At 41.0% G+C, this 22,387-nt stretch overlaps 1 protein-coding gene across 1 annotated transcript in view; it reads left to right on the top strand.

The window, feature by feature from the left end:
• Nucleotides 1-22,387, top strand: part of CNTNAP2 (contactin associated protein 2) — a 1,280,693-nt gene that overhangs the window by 278,395 nt on the left and 979,911 nt on the right. Inside the window, exons 4-6 of the mRNA XM_023736915.1 lie at nucleotides 8,093-8,296; nucleotides 11,912-12,096; nucleotides 18,885-19,028. Of these exons, the coding sequence (XP_023592683.1) occupies nucleotides 8,093-8,296; nucleotides 11,912-12,096; nucleotides 18,885-19,028 (533 nt within the window). The remainder of the gene's footprint in view (nucleotides 1-8,092; nucleotides 8,297-11,911; nucleotides 12,097-18,884; nucleotides 19,029-22,387) is intronic.

Below are 22,387 nucleotides of genomic sequence, written 5' to 3'. Positions count from 1 at the left end.
GTTTTGCAGATTCATCGTTGTTCTTTATTGTTGCGTAGTATTCCATTGTGTGGATATACCGTAATTTGTTTATCCATTCGTCCTTTGATGGGTGCCTAGGTTGTTTCCATCTTTTTGCTATTGTGAGCAGTGCTGCAGTGAACATGGGTGTGCATATATCTATTCATGTGATGGCTCTTATTTCTCTAGGATATATTCTCAGGAGCAGGATAGCTGGATCGTATGGTACTTCTATTTCTAGCTTTTTAAGGAAGCCCCAAACTGATTTCCTAAGTAGTTGTACCATTTTACATTCCCACCAGCAGTGTATTAGTGTTCCAGTGTCTCCACAACCTCTCAAACATTTATTATTTTCTGTTTTTTGGATTAATGCTAGCCTTGTTGGGATGAGATGGCATCTCATTGTAGTTTTGATTTGCATTTCTCTAATGGCTAATGATCATGAGCATTTTGTCATGTGTCTGTTAGCTGCCTGAATGCCTTCTTTGGCAAAGTGCCTGTTCATATCCTTTGCCCATTTTTTAATTGGGTTGTTTGTCTTTTTGTTGTTGAGGTTTTGCAGTATCTTGTAGATTAGAGAGATGAGATGCTGATCGGGCTTGTCGTAGCCAAAAATGTTTCCCTAGTCTGTAGGTTGTCTTTTTACTGTTTGGTGAAGTCTTTTGATGAGCATAAGTGTTTGATTTTTAGAAACTCCCAGCTATCTACTTTCTCTTCTTGTGTTTGTGCATTGTTACTTGGAGTTTATATTCTGTTTTTGCCGTGTATCAGGGCTCCAAGTGTTGTTCCTATTTTTTTTCCCATGATCTTTACCATTTTAGATTTTATATTTAGGTCTTTGATCCATTTTGAGTTAGTTTTTGTGCATGGTGTGAGGTAGGGGTCTTGTTTCAGTTTTTCGCAGATGGATATCTAGATATGCCAGCACCATTTGTTAAAGAGACTGTCTTTTCCCCAGTTAACGGACTTTGGGCCTTTGTCAAATATCAGCTGCTCACAGGTGGATGAACTTATGTCTGGATTCTCAGTTCTGTTCCATTGGTCTATGTATCCGTTGTTGTACCAATACCAGGCTGTTTTGACTACTGTAGCAGTATAATAGGTTCTAAAAGGAGGTAGTGTGAGGTCTCCCACTTTGTTCTTCTTCTTCAGTAATGCTTTACTTATCCAGGGCCTCTTCCCTTTCCATATGAAGTTAGTGATTTGTTTCTCAAACTCATTAAAAAATGCCGTTGGAGTTTGGATCGGGATTACATTGTATCTGTAGATCGCTTCGGGTAGAATTGACATTTTCACAACGTTGACTCTTCCTATCCATGAGCAAGGTATATTTTTCCACTTATGTAGGTCTCTTGGTTTCTTGCAGTAGTGTCTTGTAGTTTTCTTTGTATAGGTCTTTTACGTCTCTGGTTAGATTTATTCCTAAGTATTTTGTCTTCTTGGGAGCTATTGTAAATAATATTGATTTGGTGATTTCCTCTTGGAAGTACTCTTTGTTGGTGTAGAGGAATCCAACTGATTTTTGTATGTTTATCTTCTATCCTCATACTTTGCTGAAATCTTCTGTTAGTTCCAGGAGTTTTCCTGAGGATTCTTTGGGGTTTTCTGTGTATAAGATCACATCATCTGCAAATAGAGATACTTTTACTTCTTCCTTACTAATTTGGATGCCCTTTATTTCTTTTTCTAGCCTAATTGCTCTGGCTAAGACCTCCAGCACAATTGGAATAAGAGTGGTGATAAAGGGCATCCTTGTCTGATTCTCATTCTCACGGGGAATACTTTCAAAGTCTCTCCATTTGGGATGATATTGGCTGTTGGCTTTGTATAAATGTCCTTTATTATGCTGAGGAATTTCCCTTCTATTCCTATTTTGCTGAGAGTTTTTTTATCACGAATGGGTGTTGGACTTCGTTGAAGGCCTTTCTGCATCAATTGATAAAATCATGTGGTTCTTGTCTTTTGTTTTATTAATGTGACGGATTACATTGATTGATTTTCTAATGTTGAACCATCTCTGCACACCTAGTATGAATCCCACTTAGTCATGGTGAGTTATTTTTTTGATATGTTGTTGAATTCTGTTGGCTAGAATTTTGTTGAGAATTTTTGCATCTATGTTCATGAGGGATATTGGTCTGTAATTTTCTTTTTTTGTGGTATCTTTACCTGATTTTGGTATCAGGGTTATGCTGGCTTCATAGAGTGAGTTTGGGAATAGTCCATCCTTTCTATGCTCTGAAATACCTTTAGTATTACTGGTGTGAACTCTTCTCTGAATGTTTGGTAGAATTCTTCAATGAAGCCATCAGGGCCAGGGCTTTTTTTCGTCGGGAGTTTTTAAATTAACTCTTCAATCTCTTCTTTTGTTATAGGTTTATTTAGTTGTTCTACCTGTGTTTGTGTTAGTTTAGGTAGGAAGTGTGTTTCTAGAAATTTGTCCATTTCTTCTAGGTTTTCAAATTTGTTAGAGTACAATTTTTCGTAGTATTCTGTTATGAAACTATGAAAATATAAATAGTATTCTTTTCATTTCAGTTGGGTCTGTTGTGATATCGCCCATCTCATTCCTTGTTCGGGTTGTTTGCTTCCTTTCCTGTTTTTCTTTTGTCAGTTTGGCCAGTGGTTTATCAATGTTGTTGATCTTTTCAAAGGACCATCTTTTGGTCTTGTTAACTCTTTCAATTGTTTTTCTGTTCTCTATTTCATTTAATTCTGCTTTGATTTTTATTATTTGCTTTCTTCTGGTGCCCGAGGGATTCTTTTGCTGCTCTCTTTCTAATTGTACAAGTAGTAGGGTTAATGTTTTGATTTTGGCCCTTTCTTCTTTTTGGATATGTGCATTTGTTGGTATAAATTGACTTCTGAGCACTGCTTTTGCTGTGTCCCAAAGCCCAGGCTGCCTCTTGACCTCTCCCATTACATCATTCCCCCACCTAGATGGTGTTGTCCTGCCCCTCCCTTCCTCTCACTTCTAATAGAGGGTCTTCCCCCTTATACTTTCCAACTCTTCACTCACCACATCACTGGTGCCAACAAAGTATTTCACTCTTAAAAATCTGTTGCTATCCGACTCATAGTGACCCTGTAGGACAGAGTAGAACAGCCCCATAGGGTTTCCAAGGAGTGGCTGGTGGATTTGAACTGCTGACCTTTTGCTTAGAAGCTGAGCTCTTAGCCACTGCACCACCAGGGTTCCATTTCACTCTTAGCAATGGCCAATGTGTACGTCATCCACATACACTTCCATATAAAAGAGTTACTCAAAGAGATGCCCACAGGTGATGAATCATTGCTATTAGCATAAAAATGAAGAAACATGGTTTGGAACAACTGCTTTGGTGCATGAAGTTCAGATAAATATGTTAATTAGCTAAAGCATACAATTTCCCTACACTTTAAATGATATTATAGTCCCCAAAACTCAAGCTATCATTGTACATTCTTGACCATGACAATAATGAAATGGCATTCTTTGTTCTCTCCCTCTCTCTTCTCTCTCTCTTGTGAATGCCTGGATTATTGCATACATTAGAACAATGGCTGGATAGGTGGGTGGATAGGTGGGATCAACCCTGGTGATCTCTTGTGGGTGGGATTTACTTTTGACATTATAATTTCTGTTTAATTTCTTCCTAACAATAAATATATCTTACTTTTGTAGTAAAAAATACATCAAAGATATTGTAAAAATATTTACATCGTAAACACTTCTCCAAAATATCTTTTCTGAATTCAGAAAATAAAGACTAAGTAACAATGAAAACCAAAAAAAAAAAAAAATGCTTCTTTACCATGACAGTTTGATGAATTGGGCACATTACCAGCTTGCTGAATTATTGTTAGAAAGAGAATCGTGGGAATTCTATGATTTTGGATTCACTTTTTGACTAGTTATTATTGTTGCTCAGATTGCTTAAACAGTTCACTATACACATATCATCACTGCATACAAAGCTTAATTCTAGGCGGTGATAAGCAATCAGGGCAATAGAAAAAAAATGAAAAAGTGGCCTGGCCCAAAACAAGCAGAACATGTTATTAGATGTCACCTGAAGTTTTAATGTATTTTTATCGGATATATAACTAAACTCTGATGAATGTCGTTTGCGTGATTTCACAATATCTCAGACCCTTTAAAAGTGTATAGTATGTGTTTATGTGTAAATTACATATCATAGATTATTTTCAGGAATTTTATCATCTCCAGCCCAGTTCTGAGATCATATCCACATGAGAACATGCTGATATTTTGGAAGCATCCAACCCATTTGTACAAGAACAACTTTGATCCATAGTGGGAGAGGGCATTGTAGCACTTACTATTTGTAGGAAGAGACTTAATCCATGCGAGTCCCAGCCCTCCCTGTTTTTGTTAATACCGAAGACTTCCTGAAGAAATAAACCATGCTCATCCTTTCTTTTGCCTTTATCCATTGCCCTAAAAGTAAGGCAGATAGGCATTAACATTTGCATAAGCCACTACTCCTCACCTTGGAGAACTGGGCACAGATTTTGATTTAGGAGAAAGTACAAGAGGTATGAATCCTTTCCTCCATCTAAGCTTCAGGATCATCTCCTTCCTGAGAAGTGAATGGGGAATGTCAAGCAGTGTATATCAAAGATGTATAAACCAGTGATGTGGCCATCATCCACTGCCCCTGATAAGGAACTGACTGCAAAATTACTTTCTGGAGTCCAGAATTTACTCCCTCTCTCGGGCTTCTGTTCATTCCCTTTTCTAAACAAAAAATAATTTCTGCTCATTGCTGGATTATGGAAACCCTGGTGCCGTAGTGGTTAAGAGCCATGTCTGCTAACCATAAGGTCAGCCAGTGGTTCAAATCCACCAGATGCTCCTTGGAAAATCTAAGGGGTGGTTCTACTCTGTCCTGTAGGGTTGCTATGAGTTGGAATCAACTCAACGGCAATGGGTTTTGTTTTGCTGGATTATAAATTTGACCTGGGATCTAAAATGCCGAGTGCGTTTTTTCTGTGCTTTCACTCTCATCATCAAGGATGATAAAGACAGTGAGGTTAGAATTCAGCCGTGACAGTATAGATGATTAAGCTAAAGCCTAATTGGTTATGCAGTGTTAGCAGAAGCCACAATTTAATAGCTGGTTTTCCCCTATAGTAAAATAAACCTCTGTGACTCACAGTCACAGAGAACAGAATTCTGTTGATTAAGAGAGGCATTTTTATGGGCAGTAAGGAAACGAGAGAAGAATTAAAACTCAAACCTCAAAGTTATGTTTTTTCTGTCTGAACTTTTTAGAGTGTAACATTCTCCAAACTACCATTTCAACTGTTAAATATCTGTTTGAGATAATAGGATAAATATTTTTAAAGCATGTGATAGCCATCTGTGACTGGAAAGGAAAACTTAGATTTAATTTTGAGTAATATTTGAAATAGCTGTGTTCACAACAACTGTTATGGATTGAATTGTGTCCCTCTAAAATGTGTATCAACTTAGCTAGGCTGTGATTTGCAGTATTGTGTGGTTGTCCTCCATTTTGTGATCTGATGTGATTATCCTATGTGTTGTAAATCGTAACCTCTATGATGTTAATGAGGCAGTTATGTTAATGAAGCAGGACTCAATCTACAGGATTAGGTTGTATTTTGAGTCAATCTCTTCTGAGATGTAAAAGAGAGAATTGAGCAGAGAGGAAAGGGACCTCATGCCACCAAGAAAGCAGCACCCGGAGCAGAGCGTATCGTTTGGATCTGCAGTCCCTGTACTGAGAAGCTCCTAGACCAGGGGAATATTAATGACAAGGACCTTCCCTCAGAGTCAACAGAGAGAGAACGACTTCCCCTAAATTTGGACTTCTAGCCTCCTAGACTGTGAGAAACTAGATTTCTGTTTGTTAAAGCCACCCACTTGTGGTATTTCTGTTATAGCAGCGCTAGATAACTAAGACAACAACTCAACCTGGTAGAGTCCGATAGTAAAGGCAAAGCTTGTAGCGGCAGGGAGTGGATAAAAGGGAGCCAGTGTGGCCAGTGCAGCTTAGCAACCCCACTGCAGTCATGTGGCAGGGAGATTTATCTCGTGGGGAGCTCTGGTGACAAGGCCATCCAAGTGTTTCCTGTGTGGTTGAAGTAAACAAGTACAGAGAAGTAGGATGCGGAAAGTGAAAAGATTTCCCTGGCAGGCTTCACAATTGCTCTTATTTTTCTCCAGCACCTCCAGTGTGCTCTGCAGCCAGACCTTCCCCAACACCAAGGAACCAGCTCCATCCAGGCTGGTGATTTTGAAGTAATGAGAGCCATCCAATTTGATGAGGTTTTCTATGACTTAAAAAAATTTAAAACCAAGGGAAATGGATTTTTTTAAAAATATTTTTGATGACAAAGAGCCAATAAGGGTAACTAAGTTTCTATTTATACTCAAAATTTGATCAGAATGATCGTAATTCATCTTTTAGCCATTCTATGAATTGAGAACCCATCGGTCAATGTCATTATTGTTAGCTGCCATGAAGTTGTCTCAGATTCATGGAGACCCTATGTACAACAGAATGAAATATTGCCTGGTCCTGCATCATCCTCAAAATCACTGGCATTTTCAAATCCATTGTTGCAGCTATTGTGCCAATCCATCTCACCGTGGGTTCCCCTTGCCCTCGCTGGCCCTCTACTTCACCAAACATGATGTAGTCCTCCAGCGACTGATCCCTCCTGATGATGTGTCCAAAGCAGGCAAGTCACACAGGGTTCTGTTGTGCTCCATAGGTTTTCACTGGCTAATTTTCAGAAGTAGATCCAGGTCTTTACTCCTAGTGTGTGTCAATAGTGCCTGATAAAGAATATAATCAGATTTTCTATTTCTGGTGTGAATAAGTAAAAGTTATAAACCTAGTCCCCACAATCACCTCTTTGTGGGGACTAGTGTTATAACTAGTGAAAAAAATTGCCCATATTTGTAAAAAGTTTATGTGATTTCATTACTTCAGTGTAATCTTCTAAATCCAAATTAGAACCACTATGGTCAGCATAGGCTAGATAATTTGTTCTTCCAGCTTATATATAAGTAAGTGAGGTTGTCAAAAACATCAGAAGCTCAGTTCTCCATTGTAAGGAGCTCACAAGGAAAGTGAGACACATGGCGTCTAGGAGCAAATGTTAAGGAGTTTCCTAAAGTTCAATTAGTAATGAGCTCTGAGTACTGCTACAGGCTTGTTTAAAATGTAGTGGAATATAAAATCCTTAGAAAAAATGAGTGTACCATCCGTATTCATTTCCCAGGGCTCTGTAACAAAGGATCACGCTCTGGTGGCTTAACACAATGGACATGTATTTTCTGACGATTCTGGAGGCTGGGGGGTCCTAGCTCAGGGTGTTGGCAGGGCCACACACTCTCTGGAAGCTCTAGGGGAAGACCCAGACATCCCTTGGCTTGTGGTCGAATCCCTGCTGTCTGCCTTCATCTTCACATGCATCTTCCCCTGTGTCTGTGTCGCTTATCTTCTTAGGAGGACACCTGGCTCCAGTGTGACCTCACGTTACCTTAGCCAATTATGCCTGTGAGATGCTATTTCCAGGCAAGGTCACATTCACAGGTACCAGGTGTTAGGACTTGAATACAACTTTTGGAGAACACAAATCTACCCATAACATCATGAAATGGAACATCCCAAGTGCCTCCATTCTATGTCAAAGAGAAGCAGATATTTGAGTAACATGTATATTTACAAGATATGAAGAATTATCTTCATTTGAGGGAAAAATATTGGGATTAAATAGTTCACTTTTTTCAATGAAATTCTAGAGTCTCAAGTTAAAATTTGAAGCTTTTAACACTTTGATTAGATTGATATTATTAATATTACAATTGCAGCAAGTTTTTTTATTGATATAGGTTCTAATGATCATTCTTATCAATACTCCCCATAAAATCCTTTTCAAGACACACAGTAAACCAAAGGAAGAGACAGAACGAGAACCCAGGACCTTGGATTTCTGAGGGAAAGCACTTCTTTACCCCCATTTATCCTGTACAGACCCCATCAGTAATAGGTAGATTCACCCTGGGTGTCAGCCCGCAATGACTCAATGATGTGTTGTCCATTTCTTCTTTTAGGGGCTGACGTCATCAATTTCGATGGCCATGTTGTGTTGCCATACAGATTCAAAAATAAGAAGATGAAAACACTGAAAGATGTCATTGCCCTGAAATTTAAGACCTCTGAGAGTGAAGGGGTCATCCTGCATGGGGAAGGACAGCAAGGAGATTACATCACTCTGGAGCTCAAGAAAGCCAAGCTGGTCCTCAGCTTGAACCTTGGTACGTTCAACTCTGGGTGCCATTCCTTTTAGGTATTGCTGTTCCCGTTAGGCACATGGTAATGCTGCTTAATCCTTTACAATGAAATCACAGTCGTAGTTCACTTTTTGTGGTCAATTCATTCTTAATCTATAGCAGTTGGTGTATATGGAGATACGTACTCATTCGAAAAAATATTTGTTGAACATCTGCTTTGCCGGGCACTATCCCACCTGCTGGGAGACAGTGGTGAGCAAAGAGACAAAGTCCTTGAGATCATGAAGTTGATGGTATAGCAGAAGATATAATACTTTTTATTAGTATTTTAAACCAACTAAAGAGAAATAATTTCAAACAATGGTAAGTTCCATGAAGTAAATTAAGCAGATACTCTAATTAAGAGCATGGGTCATGAGGGAAGACCTCGTGGATGAGAAGACAGTCAAGCTGAGCTCTGAATGATGACAAGGAATGAGCCGTGAAAAAGTCAAGGAGAAGGAAAACGTTTCAGAGAAGGGAGCCATTAAAGACAAAGTCTCAGCATGCACAGGGACCAGGAAGGAGGCTGGTGTGGGCAGATCCAGTGAGAAGGTGGGCTGGGAGATGGAATCTAAGAGTAGGTCCAAATCCTGAAGGTTCAGATATTATTTTAAGAATGGGAAGCTCTTGGGAGGCTCTAGACTGTATGGCATCATGATCTTATGTTAAAAGCTCACTGAGGATCTGCAAGAAAGTTGCTTGTTTCAGCACAAGACTGTGAGCAAGCCTCCCACATAGCCCAGGTGAGACGTGGCGAAGGTTTGTAGGAGGTGGTTATCCGTGGAGATGTGGAGATGCAGAGAAATGGGTCTAGTTTTAGGAGCAGGTTCAGCATGACTTGGGATGGATTGGACATGAGGTGAGAAGGAAAGGGAGGAAGTGAAGGATGAGCCCTAGGGTTTGGGTTTGAGCATCAAGTGGACATCCGTGCCATCTTCAGAAATGGAGGAAACTCACCAGAGATGTGCTGGAACCTAGTGCATTGAGTCACCCATCAGACATCGAAGAGGAGAATCCACGAGAATACGCTGACTTTCAGAGAAAATGGGCAACGCACATCAAGAGACAACTCACAGGAGAAGAAATATAACCATTTTATGAACCCAAAATGCTCAACCACACTATCTATACAAGAAAAGCACAATAAAATAACAAGGTACCAATTTTTTCTTACCAAAAAATTGTAAATTATTTTATAATAATAAGTAAATTTTATATAAATAAATAATGAATCAATACATTTAAAAATGACAATATCAGTGTTCGTGAGTATGTGACAAAAAGAACCCATTGGACTGTTCTGTAAATCGGGAAGTATTTTCAGGAAAACAGTGTGACCATATGTACTCAGATATTTAAAATCACCTATATATTTTGATCCAGTAATCCCAAGGAAATAATGAGAAAAGTGTACAAGGATTCAAGTCCGTGGTGTACTTTGCAATATTGATTGCAATGTCAAAATTTGAAAAAAAACTAAAGATGTAGAAATAGGATGATATGTGCTTAAAATGATAGTCAGTTATATTCACTATATAATTTTAAAACTGTGAGATACAAAATATTATAAACAATATGATACCAATATTGTCATATTAAATATATATAATTAAATGTATGTATAACACTAAATATAAATATATATAAATAAATATATGTACAGTGAAAACTTGGAGAGCCGGAACCAAGCGAGACTGGCTTGTTTTTCCGGGTCTCGCAAGTTTTCTGCCTTTGACGGGGTGCAGTGTTTCCATTTGTCTCTAACTAGGTTTAGTGGAAAATATTTGCATTTCCTTCTCTGGCAGGTTTCCTACACAGGTTCCAGCTTTTCCCAGGTTTTACTGTATATAGAAAAAAAGCCTGGAAGGAAGTAGACTAATCTATTGTTAATGGTGAAAATGAGTGGAAATATGATAGTTTACATGTTACTTCTTCATAATATTTTCTACTTGTAATAGTGAACACGTATTCTGGTGCTACCTGGGAAAAACACAGCCGTAAATCATTTGTGAAACAAGGATCAATAGAAGGGAAGCAGGTAGGGTGAGAGTAGAGAGCCCAGAAAACAAAATGTAAATAGTCGTGTTTTTTTTTTTTAAATATGTGCACACACAGAGAGAGACAAGGCAATTGGATTATATCCAACGTTTCTTCTTTCAAACGTCTCTTTGTCAAACAAAGTATACAGAATAACCTTTTAAAAGCCACTGTGCTTTGTAGAGGTGTGACATCGCTTCTCTGAAACAAGTAACTAACCATATGACCTCCCAAAAAAGGCCATCGCCTTTTCACTGAGAAGCAGTTGACTTCCAGAGCTTTATTAACTGGCTAGGATTGACAACAGCGACGGACGTACATCCACCGACATACACTGTCGTTCTTTATGCCGTTACCGGAACATCAGGCACACCTGACTGCTGCTCTGCCTCTGGTACAAATATGTACAGGTAATAAGGCCAAGGGTAGTCTTTTCACTTAGGTTTGGTCCTCTCCTGCCCACACGCCTCCACCACATACACAGCTTCACAATCACAGCCACACGTCAACAAGTCATATCCTCACCAAAAGCGAAGAAGAACCATATGGTCTCGGAAAACCATGGAAAATGTAAGGAATAGGGACCCGTAGCATCTTCATTGTGAAAGAAATAACTTACTGTACCAGTCATTCTGCTCGATGTTCTTAAATCAGGCTATAATTTCAGAGACTAACTTTTCCCGATCATAAAAAGCAGCACCTGATCAGACAATGTAGGGAGTGGTATGAAAAATGTCAACTGCATACAGAGACAAATTTGGCAAACATTCTGGGTTCTAACAATCTTACATCCTGATTTAGAGTTCTGCTGTTATGCAGATCTTATTTCAACACGAGATTGAACCCACGTGTGTATTTTTTGAATGTTTGTATTTTAATGTAAAGTATAACTTGAGTAAATGTTTCATGCCATTCGATGTTACATACTGCTTAAGATTATGGCTTTTGGAGTCAGAGAAAAAATGAAAATTGTCATGCTGTTTCTCCTTGATCAATAATAAAAAGAACCATAACAATAACAGCAGCAACGATAACAATAATACTTTTTTTTTTTTTTAATGTTGCAGGTAGCATTTACTGAACCCTCACTAGTGCCAGGGAGCACGCTAAGTTAAGTTCTTGGCAGGCACTGACTCATTTAAACCTCGCAGCAACCTTGTAAAGTGGGTACAATCATTGTCCCCATTTTACATGCAGGAACACGGAGGCCCAGAGAGGGCCCCCACACTCCCAGGATCTTACAGCCAGCCCGTGGGAGCCAGCTTCGGGTTTCTGCCCTGCTTAGAGCCCAAGGCCCGGACTTTGCAATAACTCTTCCAAATTTAGCATAATTCATGGCACAGTGGAACAAACCTTTCTTTTTTTTTTTTTCTTTTTAAGGGAGCCGACTTTTCCATTCTGAGTGACTCACACACACTTCAGGTTACCCTGGTTAGCGTAGTGGTCTTGTGGCCCTCCTGGGTTAGCTCTGTGGGCTGGGCTCCCGGCCTCCTACATGAAGTGTCCCCTGCCCAGGGTTGGCCACCAGTCACTCCTTGTTTCTCTTTCCTTGTGACTCAGGAAGCAACCAGCTGGGTCCCATCTATGGCCACACGTCGGTGACGGCTGGCAGCCTGCTGGACGATCACCACTGGCACTCAGTGGTCATCGAGCGCCAGGGCCGTGGCATCAACCTCACACTCGACAGGAGTGCACAGCACTTCCGCACCAACGGCGAGTTTGACTACCTGGACCTGGACTATGAGGTGAGCGCCCACAGGTGGAGGCTGCCGGCGGTGACGTGCTGCCACCAGGTCCTATTTGTTACTGTGTATTTGTCAGTCACATACCTACCTATCTTTTTTTTCTTTTTATTGTACTTTAGGTGAAGGTTTGCAGAACAAATAATTTCTCATTAAACAGTCAGTGCACATATTGTTTTATGACATTGGTTAACAACCCACAACATGCCAACTTTCTCCCTTCTCAACCTTGGAGGACTTTTTTTTTTTTTTTTTGCCTACCTATCATCTTGACTTCATTCTCCAACCAAATGTAAACCTTTAAAAATTTATGCCACTGCATTCATATCTAAACTTTTAATCATGAGCACTCGGAGTATTTTTAAATGTTGTCGTCAAAGTAATAATTTAAAGAGTGGAGCGGTTTGTCATGCTATCAGGACCATTGCGTATGTTCAGAATAAATTTAAGTTGTAATCTTAAATTAATGGTAATTAAATCTTAATGGTAGTTAAATATGTTACCTATTTTTTCTCAAGTATGTATAGTATATTATATAGCCAGCAAGCAGTGCGTATGCACAAGTTTTTCTAACAGTTATTGCAAAGTGTCGGATAATTAATTGTGAGTTCTGGCTTATAGCATTTAGTTTTGGTCATTTATACATTTATGATTATGGACAAGTCGTTTGACGAGTTCTGTTTTCTCAACTATAATCATGGTAAAGGAAGTAAAGCATAGCATATTTTAAAGAGATTGGTCATAAATGAGACGCTGTGTTTGACCTTCCAAATGATCAAAGATTAAAAACTAATTAATGACCGTATTGCTACAATAAAAGAAGTATTCTCATAATGTGCTGGTAGGCATATCATGTTTTTGGTTTTTTGCTTGTTGTTATTTAAAAAAAATATTTAAGTCACCCTGCTAACTTAGAACTAAAGCCATTCCAGTAGTCCACCTTTCAGCCGAAGATCAGACAGGCCTGTAAAACAAACAGTAACACAAGTATGGGAGACCAAATGGGCAACACCTGCCCAAAAGCAAAGACGAGACGGCAGGAAGGGACAGGAAACCTGGACGAATGGACACGGGGAACCCAGGGTGGAAAGGGAAGTGGGGAGAGTGCTGACACATGGCGGGGATTGCAACCAATGTCACAAAACAATCGATGGATAAAATTTTACTGAGAAATTAATTTGTGCTGTAAACTTTCACCTAAAACACAATACAATTAAATATACATATATATATTTAGAGAGCAATTCAGCCTTGACATGTGCATTAAAACCGATGATCACGTGTGGGGATAAGAGTTCTGTAGGAAGATGTTCACCACAGCGTTATATATAACAGGGGAAACGGGAGAACACTACAGGTCCAAGCACAGTCTGACAGTAAAATAAATAGGGTAAAACATTCAGCCTGAGGTCTCCTGATGGCCTCGGTTCATGGAACATGTAGTGTCTCGGTGATTTTCCCACAGCAGCCCTGGCCCATTCTGTGATAGTTAGGTGCAAATAACTTAATAAATGCTTGTGTCCTCACAGTTTAGTAGCCATTTAAAAAAGTAATAATAATACACATAAAAGAAAAAGCAATATTTTATTTTATTCTCCAGGAACAATAATAACTTACTAATAGGATAAGTGACCTGTGCTGCCAAATTCTCAAATTTTGGGACCAGATTTGACCCGTCTGTCCTCATTTTCTGTCCATTTTATTTTCACGCGATGCTCTGTTTTTATCCGAGCAGTAGCCAAAAACCCAACGTCACAAACGTATGACATCATCAAAAGCAATGTGTTGTTGTTAGGTGCTGTCAAGACTGTTCCGAGTCACAGCGACCCAGTGTGACAGGGTTTCCAAGGCTGTCATCTTTACAGGAATGGACTGCCACATCTTTTTCCTGCAGAGTGGCTGGTGGGTGCTTAACCATGTGCCCCCAGGGCTCCTGAAAAGGAACGTAGCAGCAAATGTTGGAGCTGCGAGCTATGTCAAGCTAGCATCTCATACAGTGCCCAGAAGATGCCAAGCATGGCTGGGTTTCCTTTGAAATACACTGTAGTGTCCCTCTGAGTCCACTGTGGCACCCCAGTTTTGAGATAGCAGATATATATTGTTAGAAGCCATAGAGTCGGTTCAGATTCATAGCGACCCTATGTGATAGAGCAGAGCTGTCCCATAGGGTTTTTTTGGCTATAATCTTTATGGCAGCAAATCGCCAGGTCTTTCTCTTGGAGAGCCACTATGTGCATGCAAACTGCCAACCTTTAGGTTAGCAGCCAAGTGCTTAACACATATATGTGTATATGTATCTATCTATCTGTCTGTCTATCTGTCCATCTATCCGTCCATCCATCCATCCATCCATCCATCCATCCTTCCATCCATCCTTCCATCCATCCATCTCTATCATCTGTCTATCTATCTGTCTGTCTGTCTGTCTACCTATGTATCTATCTATGTATCTACCTATCTACCTGTCTGCCTATACACATTTTAAGAATGTGGAATATGCCCATCATAAAATAATAAGTGAAAAACTCAGGATTTGTAACTGTGTTTTCTATTATCTTTATATGTTTAAATAGTTTCTAAATGTTTTGGAATATGCATATATTACAGAGATTCCTGAACACAAATTGAAGATTGAATATGCATATAAACCCCGATGGAGACTTTATTAACATTAAAATAATTTGAGGTTATCAAGAAATAATTCTCCCACTCGGAAAAAAAAAAATCTCTGTAAAGCAAAATGATCCTTGACCTTGAAAGGGAAAGAATGGGAACTTCCTAGGAATGTCTTTTCTAAATTAGGATATGTCTTGGCTCGTGTGTCTTATCTCCCCATTTTATGTGAGAACTTAAAGATGAATTATTCATCCTCCTTTAATAAACGTTGAAGTACCATTGAAAAATGAGAAGTACCGGACTATTAGCAATGGGCAATGCAATCCCAGTTTTCAAAAACAGAATTAAACATCTGGGGTCAGTGACCTATGGAGTTGGTGATCAAATGCATGAATATTCATGCACACACAACAGTTTCCACACAGGCCAGCATATTCATGGACACCTGAACCCCATCTATGTATAATACCATGCTTGGGAACCTCTCCTGTGGACATATGTGTTGTAGACACTAGGCACAGATTTAAATTTGCTAAGAAAGAATCAGGATAGACTCAACTTATTCCTCTATGTGGGGCCACTGCCTGATTTCTGTCCTCCGAGGGATGGCAGTTATTGGCGTGAGGCTCGGTAAACCTGGCTGGACTACCTTTGTATCTCTACATGTTCATCTTAATTTATAGGGACTCTGTTGGCTTCTGTGTTTAAAGAGAAGTAGGGACTGTCTTAGGAGTCCTTGCCCATTGCTGTTGAGTTGATTCCAACTCATAGCCACCCTATAGGACAGAGTAGAACTGCCCCATAGGGTTTCCAAGGCTATAATCTTTATGGGAGCAGACTGCCACATCCTTCTCCCGTGGAGTGGCTGGTGGGTTCGAACTGCCGACCTTCCGGTTAGCAGCTGGGTGCTTAACCCCTGCGCCACCAGGGCTCCTTAAAAGGAATGTAGCAGGTCTAATGTAGGAGTCCCTAGATGGTACAAGTGGTTACCACACTTGGTAGTTAACTGAAAGCTTGGAGATATGAGTCCACCCAGGGGCTCCTAGGAAGAAGGGCCTGGCCATCTACCTCCAAAACCTCAGCCACTGAAAGCCCTGTGGAGCCCAATTCTACTCTGACACACATGGGGTGGCCGTGAGCTGGAATGGACTCCATGGCAACGAGTTTGTCAGTGAAAATTAATGTGGCTATGTATCACAAACAAAACGGAAGTCCAGTGGTGTCCACGAGATGCATCCATGTTCTCTTTTATAACAAGGAGTCTGGAAGCAGGTAGCCATGGCCTCAAAGGGCAGCCTAGGGTCGTCAGGCCCGTCCCCTTTTCTCCAGATGCTGCACTGTCTCTGAGGTGGCTGCTCAATTCCATCCTGCATCCCGTTCAGCAGGAAGGAGGAAGGAGTCGAGAAGATGGTGTCCCCTCCCACTGATCACAGCCCTTGGGGCTGCCCACAGCCCTCCACTCACCCCTCATTAAACCAATACTATCTGTGAGGAGGCGATATGTGCCACATTCTGGCTGGAGAACAATGTACCCAGATGAAAAGCGATTTGTTTTCCTAGACAGGATGGGGAGAAAGCACATTGAGAGGCACCTGGGAGTAGCTGCCACTCTGTAAAGGCTCACAGCCCACAAGATGGTGAACCAGTTGTCTCAGTCATGGTGAGCTGTTGAATGGCCAAGTCATCCTATGAGCTGTGGGAATGTCTGAGTGTGATCAGAATAATTGGAATATCAGAAAACGTTTTGTTCTGTGGTTCAGCCACTCTGTTTTACCCATGAGAGCACAGAACCAGAAAGAGTAAGTGACCTCCCAATGTCAGATGGGTTAGTCACATTAGGAATTGGGATGGCAGCCCACATCTCTCGGTCGTTAGAAGTCTGAAACCGGAGTCTGTGGCTTCACCAAGGCACCTGGGTGGAGGTGAGACAGGAACCTTCGGCCGCTGGAGGCAGAGAGGCAAAAACTAACAACAACAAAAAGAAAAACGCATTGTTGTTGAGTTGATTCCAACGCGTGGCAACCCCGTGTGTTACAGATTAGGACTGCTCCATAGGATTTTCTTGGCTGTAATCTTAATCTTAATCACCAGGCTCTCTTCCATGGCACCACTGGGTGGGTGCAAACCGCCAGCTTTTAGGTTAGCAGTCGAGAGTAAAGTGTTTGCACCACTCAGGGGCCTTGAGACCCATAAACCCATTCCATCGAGTCGATTCCGACTCATAGTGACCCTACAAGATAGAGTAGAACGGCCCCACGGCGTTGCCACGGAATGGCTGATGGATTCAAACTGCCAACCTTTTGGTTAGCAGCTGAGCTCTTAACCACCGTGCCACCAGGGCTCCCTGAGAACCATAAGGAGACCTCAAATCATTGTCCCAAAGGAAAATGAGTCTGCAGTTAAACAAGCTATGCACACAGAGAAGGAATACGGTAATAATTTAAAACAAGTGTTTAGTCATATTATTCAAAAGATGCTGCTGCACGCCATTAACTGTTGAAGACTCCCTTCGTCCCAGTTGTGAGTTAGGGAAGAAACTGATGAACACACTGGTTCCCGGGAAACGCAGCATTCTGTTTTGGCCTCGGTAATTCTGCCTTTGGCTTTGGGTGCGCACGCAGTACCTGACAAGTTCTGTTCAGGGCAACTTGAAAATGTCTTCCCAGCAAGGCTACTATTTCAGGTTGCTGTCTGTGTATTTTGCATTTTCCTCATTCTCTTTCATCTGTGTATAGCTTTTGTCTCATTTTTCCCCTTTCCTTCCTGTATATGAGCTCTGTGGTAAATTATGTATATTCAGCTAACCAGTATAAATAATATCCCATTTTATTTTGAGTGAAGTCCCTTATGTTTTTTTTTCATGTTGCCTCATAAACCATCATTTTTCCCCCTAAAACTAACTAAGCATTTAAAATGTCATGACACTAAATAATAGAACATAATGTGCTCACAGCTTCCTAGAACACAAAGGTCTTTGCCTTGTGTTTAAAATATGAAGCCTTGACATTTAAAAATTTCTTAACTATTGCTTTCACTTTAAAAATATGCAAGAGAAATTGATAACAGTAACACTGAGTAATTAAAACAGATATATAACTTCAGCATTATATGCCTTGATATTACAACTGTGATTCGTAGTTGAATTCATTTACTACTAATTCACTAGGAGTAGTAAATGTTGTTGTTGGAAATATAAATATTAAGTCTAATTTTGTGTTATATGAATTCGATGGTACAATGCGGTAGTTTGACCAAATGTTTACAGAAAAATACATATTCTCTTTCTATATATAATAGTGGCCAGATGAACATGGGAAGGAGCGATGACCTTATCCCTTAGGATTTGGAAAACCTGTGAAATCTTTAAGCTTGTGCTTCTTAACTTGTGGCCTCAGAGTCCTGAGAGGCCCCTAATCAACATAGTAATGAAGCTTTTGAAATTATTTTCTGTGTTCAAGATACGGCTAATGAACACTGGACTCTGATGGTCCTTAGACTACAATAGGCCGACCCGTTGCTGGGGAGTCGACTCTGATTCATGGAGACCCTGTATGTGTCATAGTAGAACTGTATACTTTGTAGGGTTTCCAGTGGCTGATTTTTCAGAAGTAGATCTCCAGTCCTTTCTTCTGTGGTGCCTTTGGGTGGACCCAAACCTCCAGCCTTCTGATTTGCAGCTGAGTGTGTTAACCTTTTGCACCACCCAAGGACTCCCCAGGATGTCTACACAGGCTACCATAGCCCTTGCTTTTGCCTGAAGTTATATCAGTTTTTATCTTAGTGCTTGTTATCTCGCGATTATTAGAGCCACTTATTGTTAGTTGTGTCTTTGAATGATAAACATGAAAATATATTTTCGTTACCATTTAATAAAAGGCATTTGCTGGATAAAATCTTTAGAGACATTCCCAGGAAAATTTATAAAATGCCTTTCGGGTAATAGTGACACAAGGGATCATTGCTATTTACGTGTTCAATTTACAGTCTAATTACCAGAATTAATAATGCTATTCATCCTAGAAGTCTACAATGTCTGCGTATGTTGACGGAGGTGAAGGTTCTTGTCCTTGGCTATATTTATAGTTTTATCTAGTGTATTAAATGATCTGGCCTCATGTAGCTGCTGTTATTATTTTTTAATCAAATGCATTGTCAATGTTTACTTTTTCTCAAAGATAACCTTTGGAGGAATACCTTTCTCTGGCAAGCCAAGTTCGAGCAGCAGGAAGAATTTCAAAGGCTGTATGGAAAGCATTAACTACAACGGTGTCAACATCACTGATCTTGCCCGAAGGAAGAAGTTAGAGCCCTCCAATGTGGTGAGAAAGTTTACCTCCCAATATTGGTTCATGAGCAAAGGATTCTTTAGAGGGTATTTGACGAAGACACAGCCTGATGTTTTTCATCGTGTTTGTGCTGGGCTCAACAGCGTATAACAAACTCTTGCGTTATCAGAAGATGTTTAGGGACTTGATATGCTTTGGGACTAGATAACGGTATTTGAGCTAAACTAGCCTGAAATGGATGGCAGATTTTATTCACAGAACAATAGCTCCGTTTCTGGATTCCCCTTTCCAGGAGAACAGATAGATTCCAGCACACACATCATCTGGCAGTTTCGCAGCTTTGAACTTGGCAACCACAAAACCAAACCCATTGCCATCGAGTCTATTCCGACTCATAGCGACCCTACAGGACAGAGTAGAACTGCCCCATTGGGTTTCCAAGGAGCGGCTGGTGGATTTGAACTGTCCAACTGCCAAACTTTTGGTTAGCAGCCGAGCTCTTAACCACCACGCCACCTGGGGCCCCCCCTTAATCTTGGTAGCATCGTAAAGTCAAATATCTCATCATAGGTGGATTTACATTTCTTGTTGATGGTTTAATTTAATAATTTTTAAATTTTTTAAACAGGAAACATTTTTATATTCACGTTCAGGCTTACAAAGGCCATGTCTTCAATTATGTAAATAAACACACTTTTCATTAGGGCTCTAAAGGCACCCACTCTCTCCCAATTAAATGAAAAGCTGATCACCACCGCGGGGTGAAGGCTCACCTCGCGTCTCCCGGCTCTGACGTCCGCTGCCCCAGAAGGCACTGGATTTCAGGGAGGAGAGCAAAAATTAAAGTGCACTAGCATCCTGCTCCCCGTGGCCCTGCTGAGGATCTCCCAAAAGGATCAATTTAAAAACTCAGTACGGGGATTTCCCACGGTTCCTGAAGACCAGGAACTGCCCCGACCCCGAGCATCGTTTGGAGAGCCCGGGATTCCGGGGTCCCTCACGTCTGAGAGTTGGTGAAGGAGACAGTGTCATGGAGCGCTTGCCCTGGGCTCTGAGGGAATTCCAGTAGGCTTGTCGCCCCAAACTGGAGCCTAGGGTTTTCTTTAAATAATTGGACAAATGGAAATCCCCCAGTGGATAAACAGAGGTCTGATTGGGTCTCAGAAAATATAATGCAGTAATTTAATGCAAAAATATTCTGTAACAAATAATGGTTTTCCTTTAAAAATGATGGATTTGTACTAATAACTAAAAATTCAACTTGGAGGAGATATTCTTATAGAGTATGGCAGAGAAAAGTAGTAATAGCTTCCACGTCTAGGCGGCAGGCACTGTGCTGGGCATAACACATACATTTATGGTAAAATCCTGAAAACAATACTGCCAGGTGAGAGAGCTGGGACTGAACCTGCACAAACAGCTTGCCCAGGGTGGCTGATCGCGAGGAGCAAACAGACTGTGGATCCCACGTGATCAGATTCCGTATCTGCAGGGGTATTCATGTCTATGCCATTTTAAGCTTTTCATAAAGTGGCTCCAGGGTCCCTTTGTCTTCTCAGAAATTGTCACTTCATATAGAAGGGCACAGGGTCCCCATCAGCAGAACCCTGTCTCTGTCACTCACTTTAAAAAGAGGTAGCTGAGGATAGCTGTACCGGCCTCCCGGCTGGTACTGGGATAGATGTAGCTGTTAGCTGCCGGCACTGCAGAAAATCGTAACTATGGAGACTGTTGCAAAAGCAACCTTAACTGCAAAATGCATTGTGGTTACAAGTGGACTCGAGTAGCAATGATATATAGTAAAGTATACATTGTTGTGATTATATTCCACTTGAACCAATAATTGGGCAGACACATAACAAACTGTGGCATCAAAATATAAATGCACGCTAAAAATTTTAGTCAGGATGGAGACAAGTTAGGATGTTTAGCAAGCACCCCTTAAAGGCAAAGGTTTACCCAGGAAGTTTGTTTTCATAGATGTCAGGGGCTGATGTTTCAGTGAAACTCATGGACATTCCTGCTGCCGTGTGCCCACCCCACCCCACTCCACCTCCGCAGGCACGCACTGACCTGTCTCCTCACGACACCCACTCCAGAGTCAGCTCCACTCTTAGGGAAGCCTTGGTTCTTCCCGGGGGACAGTCTCCACAACACAGGTGTGTGGTCAGTTATAACAGCTCTGCTATTATTTATAGGCAGTTCTTTCCATCCGTCAAAGGAAGCGTGTAAAAATAACCATCTGTGAAGGTATAGAGCAAATTTGAGTATTAATTCACAGAAACAGACTGCCTCTGACGAAATGGCTAACATGCTCAAATGGGGGAATAGACATATCTGGGGATGTGTATGTGGTGTTATAAAAAAATTATTGGGGGGCCACATGAAAAGGCCATCAAATTACAGTCCTCAAAATGTTATGGTAGGATAAACAGACCAACCAGAACAGAAATACTGAGAATGTCCACACACTGTGAAGAATGTAAACCAGTGTCACTGAACAATTTGTGTAGAAATTGTTAAATGGGAACCTGAACTGCTGTGTAAACCTTCACCAAAAACACGATAAAATGTTATTAAAAATATATATTAGGGTAGGACAAAAGAGCTTGAAAGCAATTGTAGATTTCTGAGATCTTTAAAAGGAAGACAGGCACTTCAGGCTCTGGAAATATAAAATTCAGTGTTACTGAAGGGTAGCCTGAATTTCTTTGTTTATACCAACATGGAGGCGGATGGGGCGATAGGGACAGGTGAATTATTGCAAGGTTTTATTGTTTGTTTGTTTTGTACATCCATACCGCTAATTCCCCAAACATGAATGTATTATGATGTAAGTGTACTCCATGGGCATTTAAGTGGGGTTTTGAGTTGGATATCAAAATAATCTGAAGTTATCACCATTGTGCTGAGGCTACATAGTTAATATCAATTCATATATATTAGGTATGTGGGTAAGAACCAAGAACATTTGCCCCACAGGTGAGCTTTGTAAACAGCAAAGCGGACAATCCCTGGACCCCCGAGAAGGAAGTGAGTGGTCCATTCGTGGCCATTTGATGCAGCCACCCAAAGGCGGCATCTCCCCCAGAGGGGGTCCTGACCATCCTCAGTGATGGGAGCCATGCTCTGCTGTGCTCAGAAGGCAGCAGTGGTCCCCATCTGAGCCCCCACACTGGTGTACCTCCCACGGTCAGACCAGCACACCAGCTGTCACTGTCTGTTCCATGACAGTTGACGCTTGCTAACACCTCACCTCGAAGGCAGGTACCATGTTCAGGGCAGACCATTCCCACCTGTCCCATCCTGAATACCTCACCTCGATGGCGGATACCATGTTCAGGGCAGACCCACGCCCACCTGTCCCATCCTGAACACCTCACCTCGATGGC

The sequence above is a fragment of the Trichechus manatus genome, unplaced genomic scaffold, assembly GCF_000243295.1.
Source record: "Trichechus manatus latirostris isolate Lorelei unplaced genomic scaffold, TriManLat1.0 scaffold00093, whole genome shotgun sequence".
Taxonomy (NCBI): Eukaryota; Metazoa; Chordata; class Mammalia; order Sirenia; family Trichechidae; genus Trichechus; species Trichechus manatus.
This window is presented reverse-complemented; position numbering and strand designations above follow the sequence as displayed.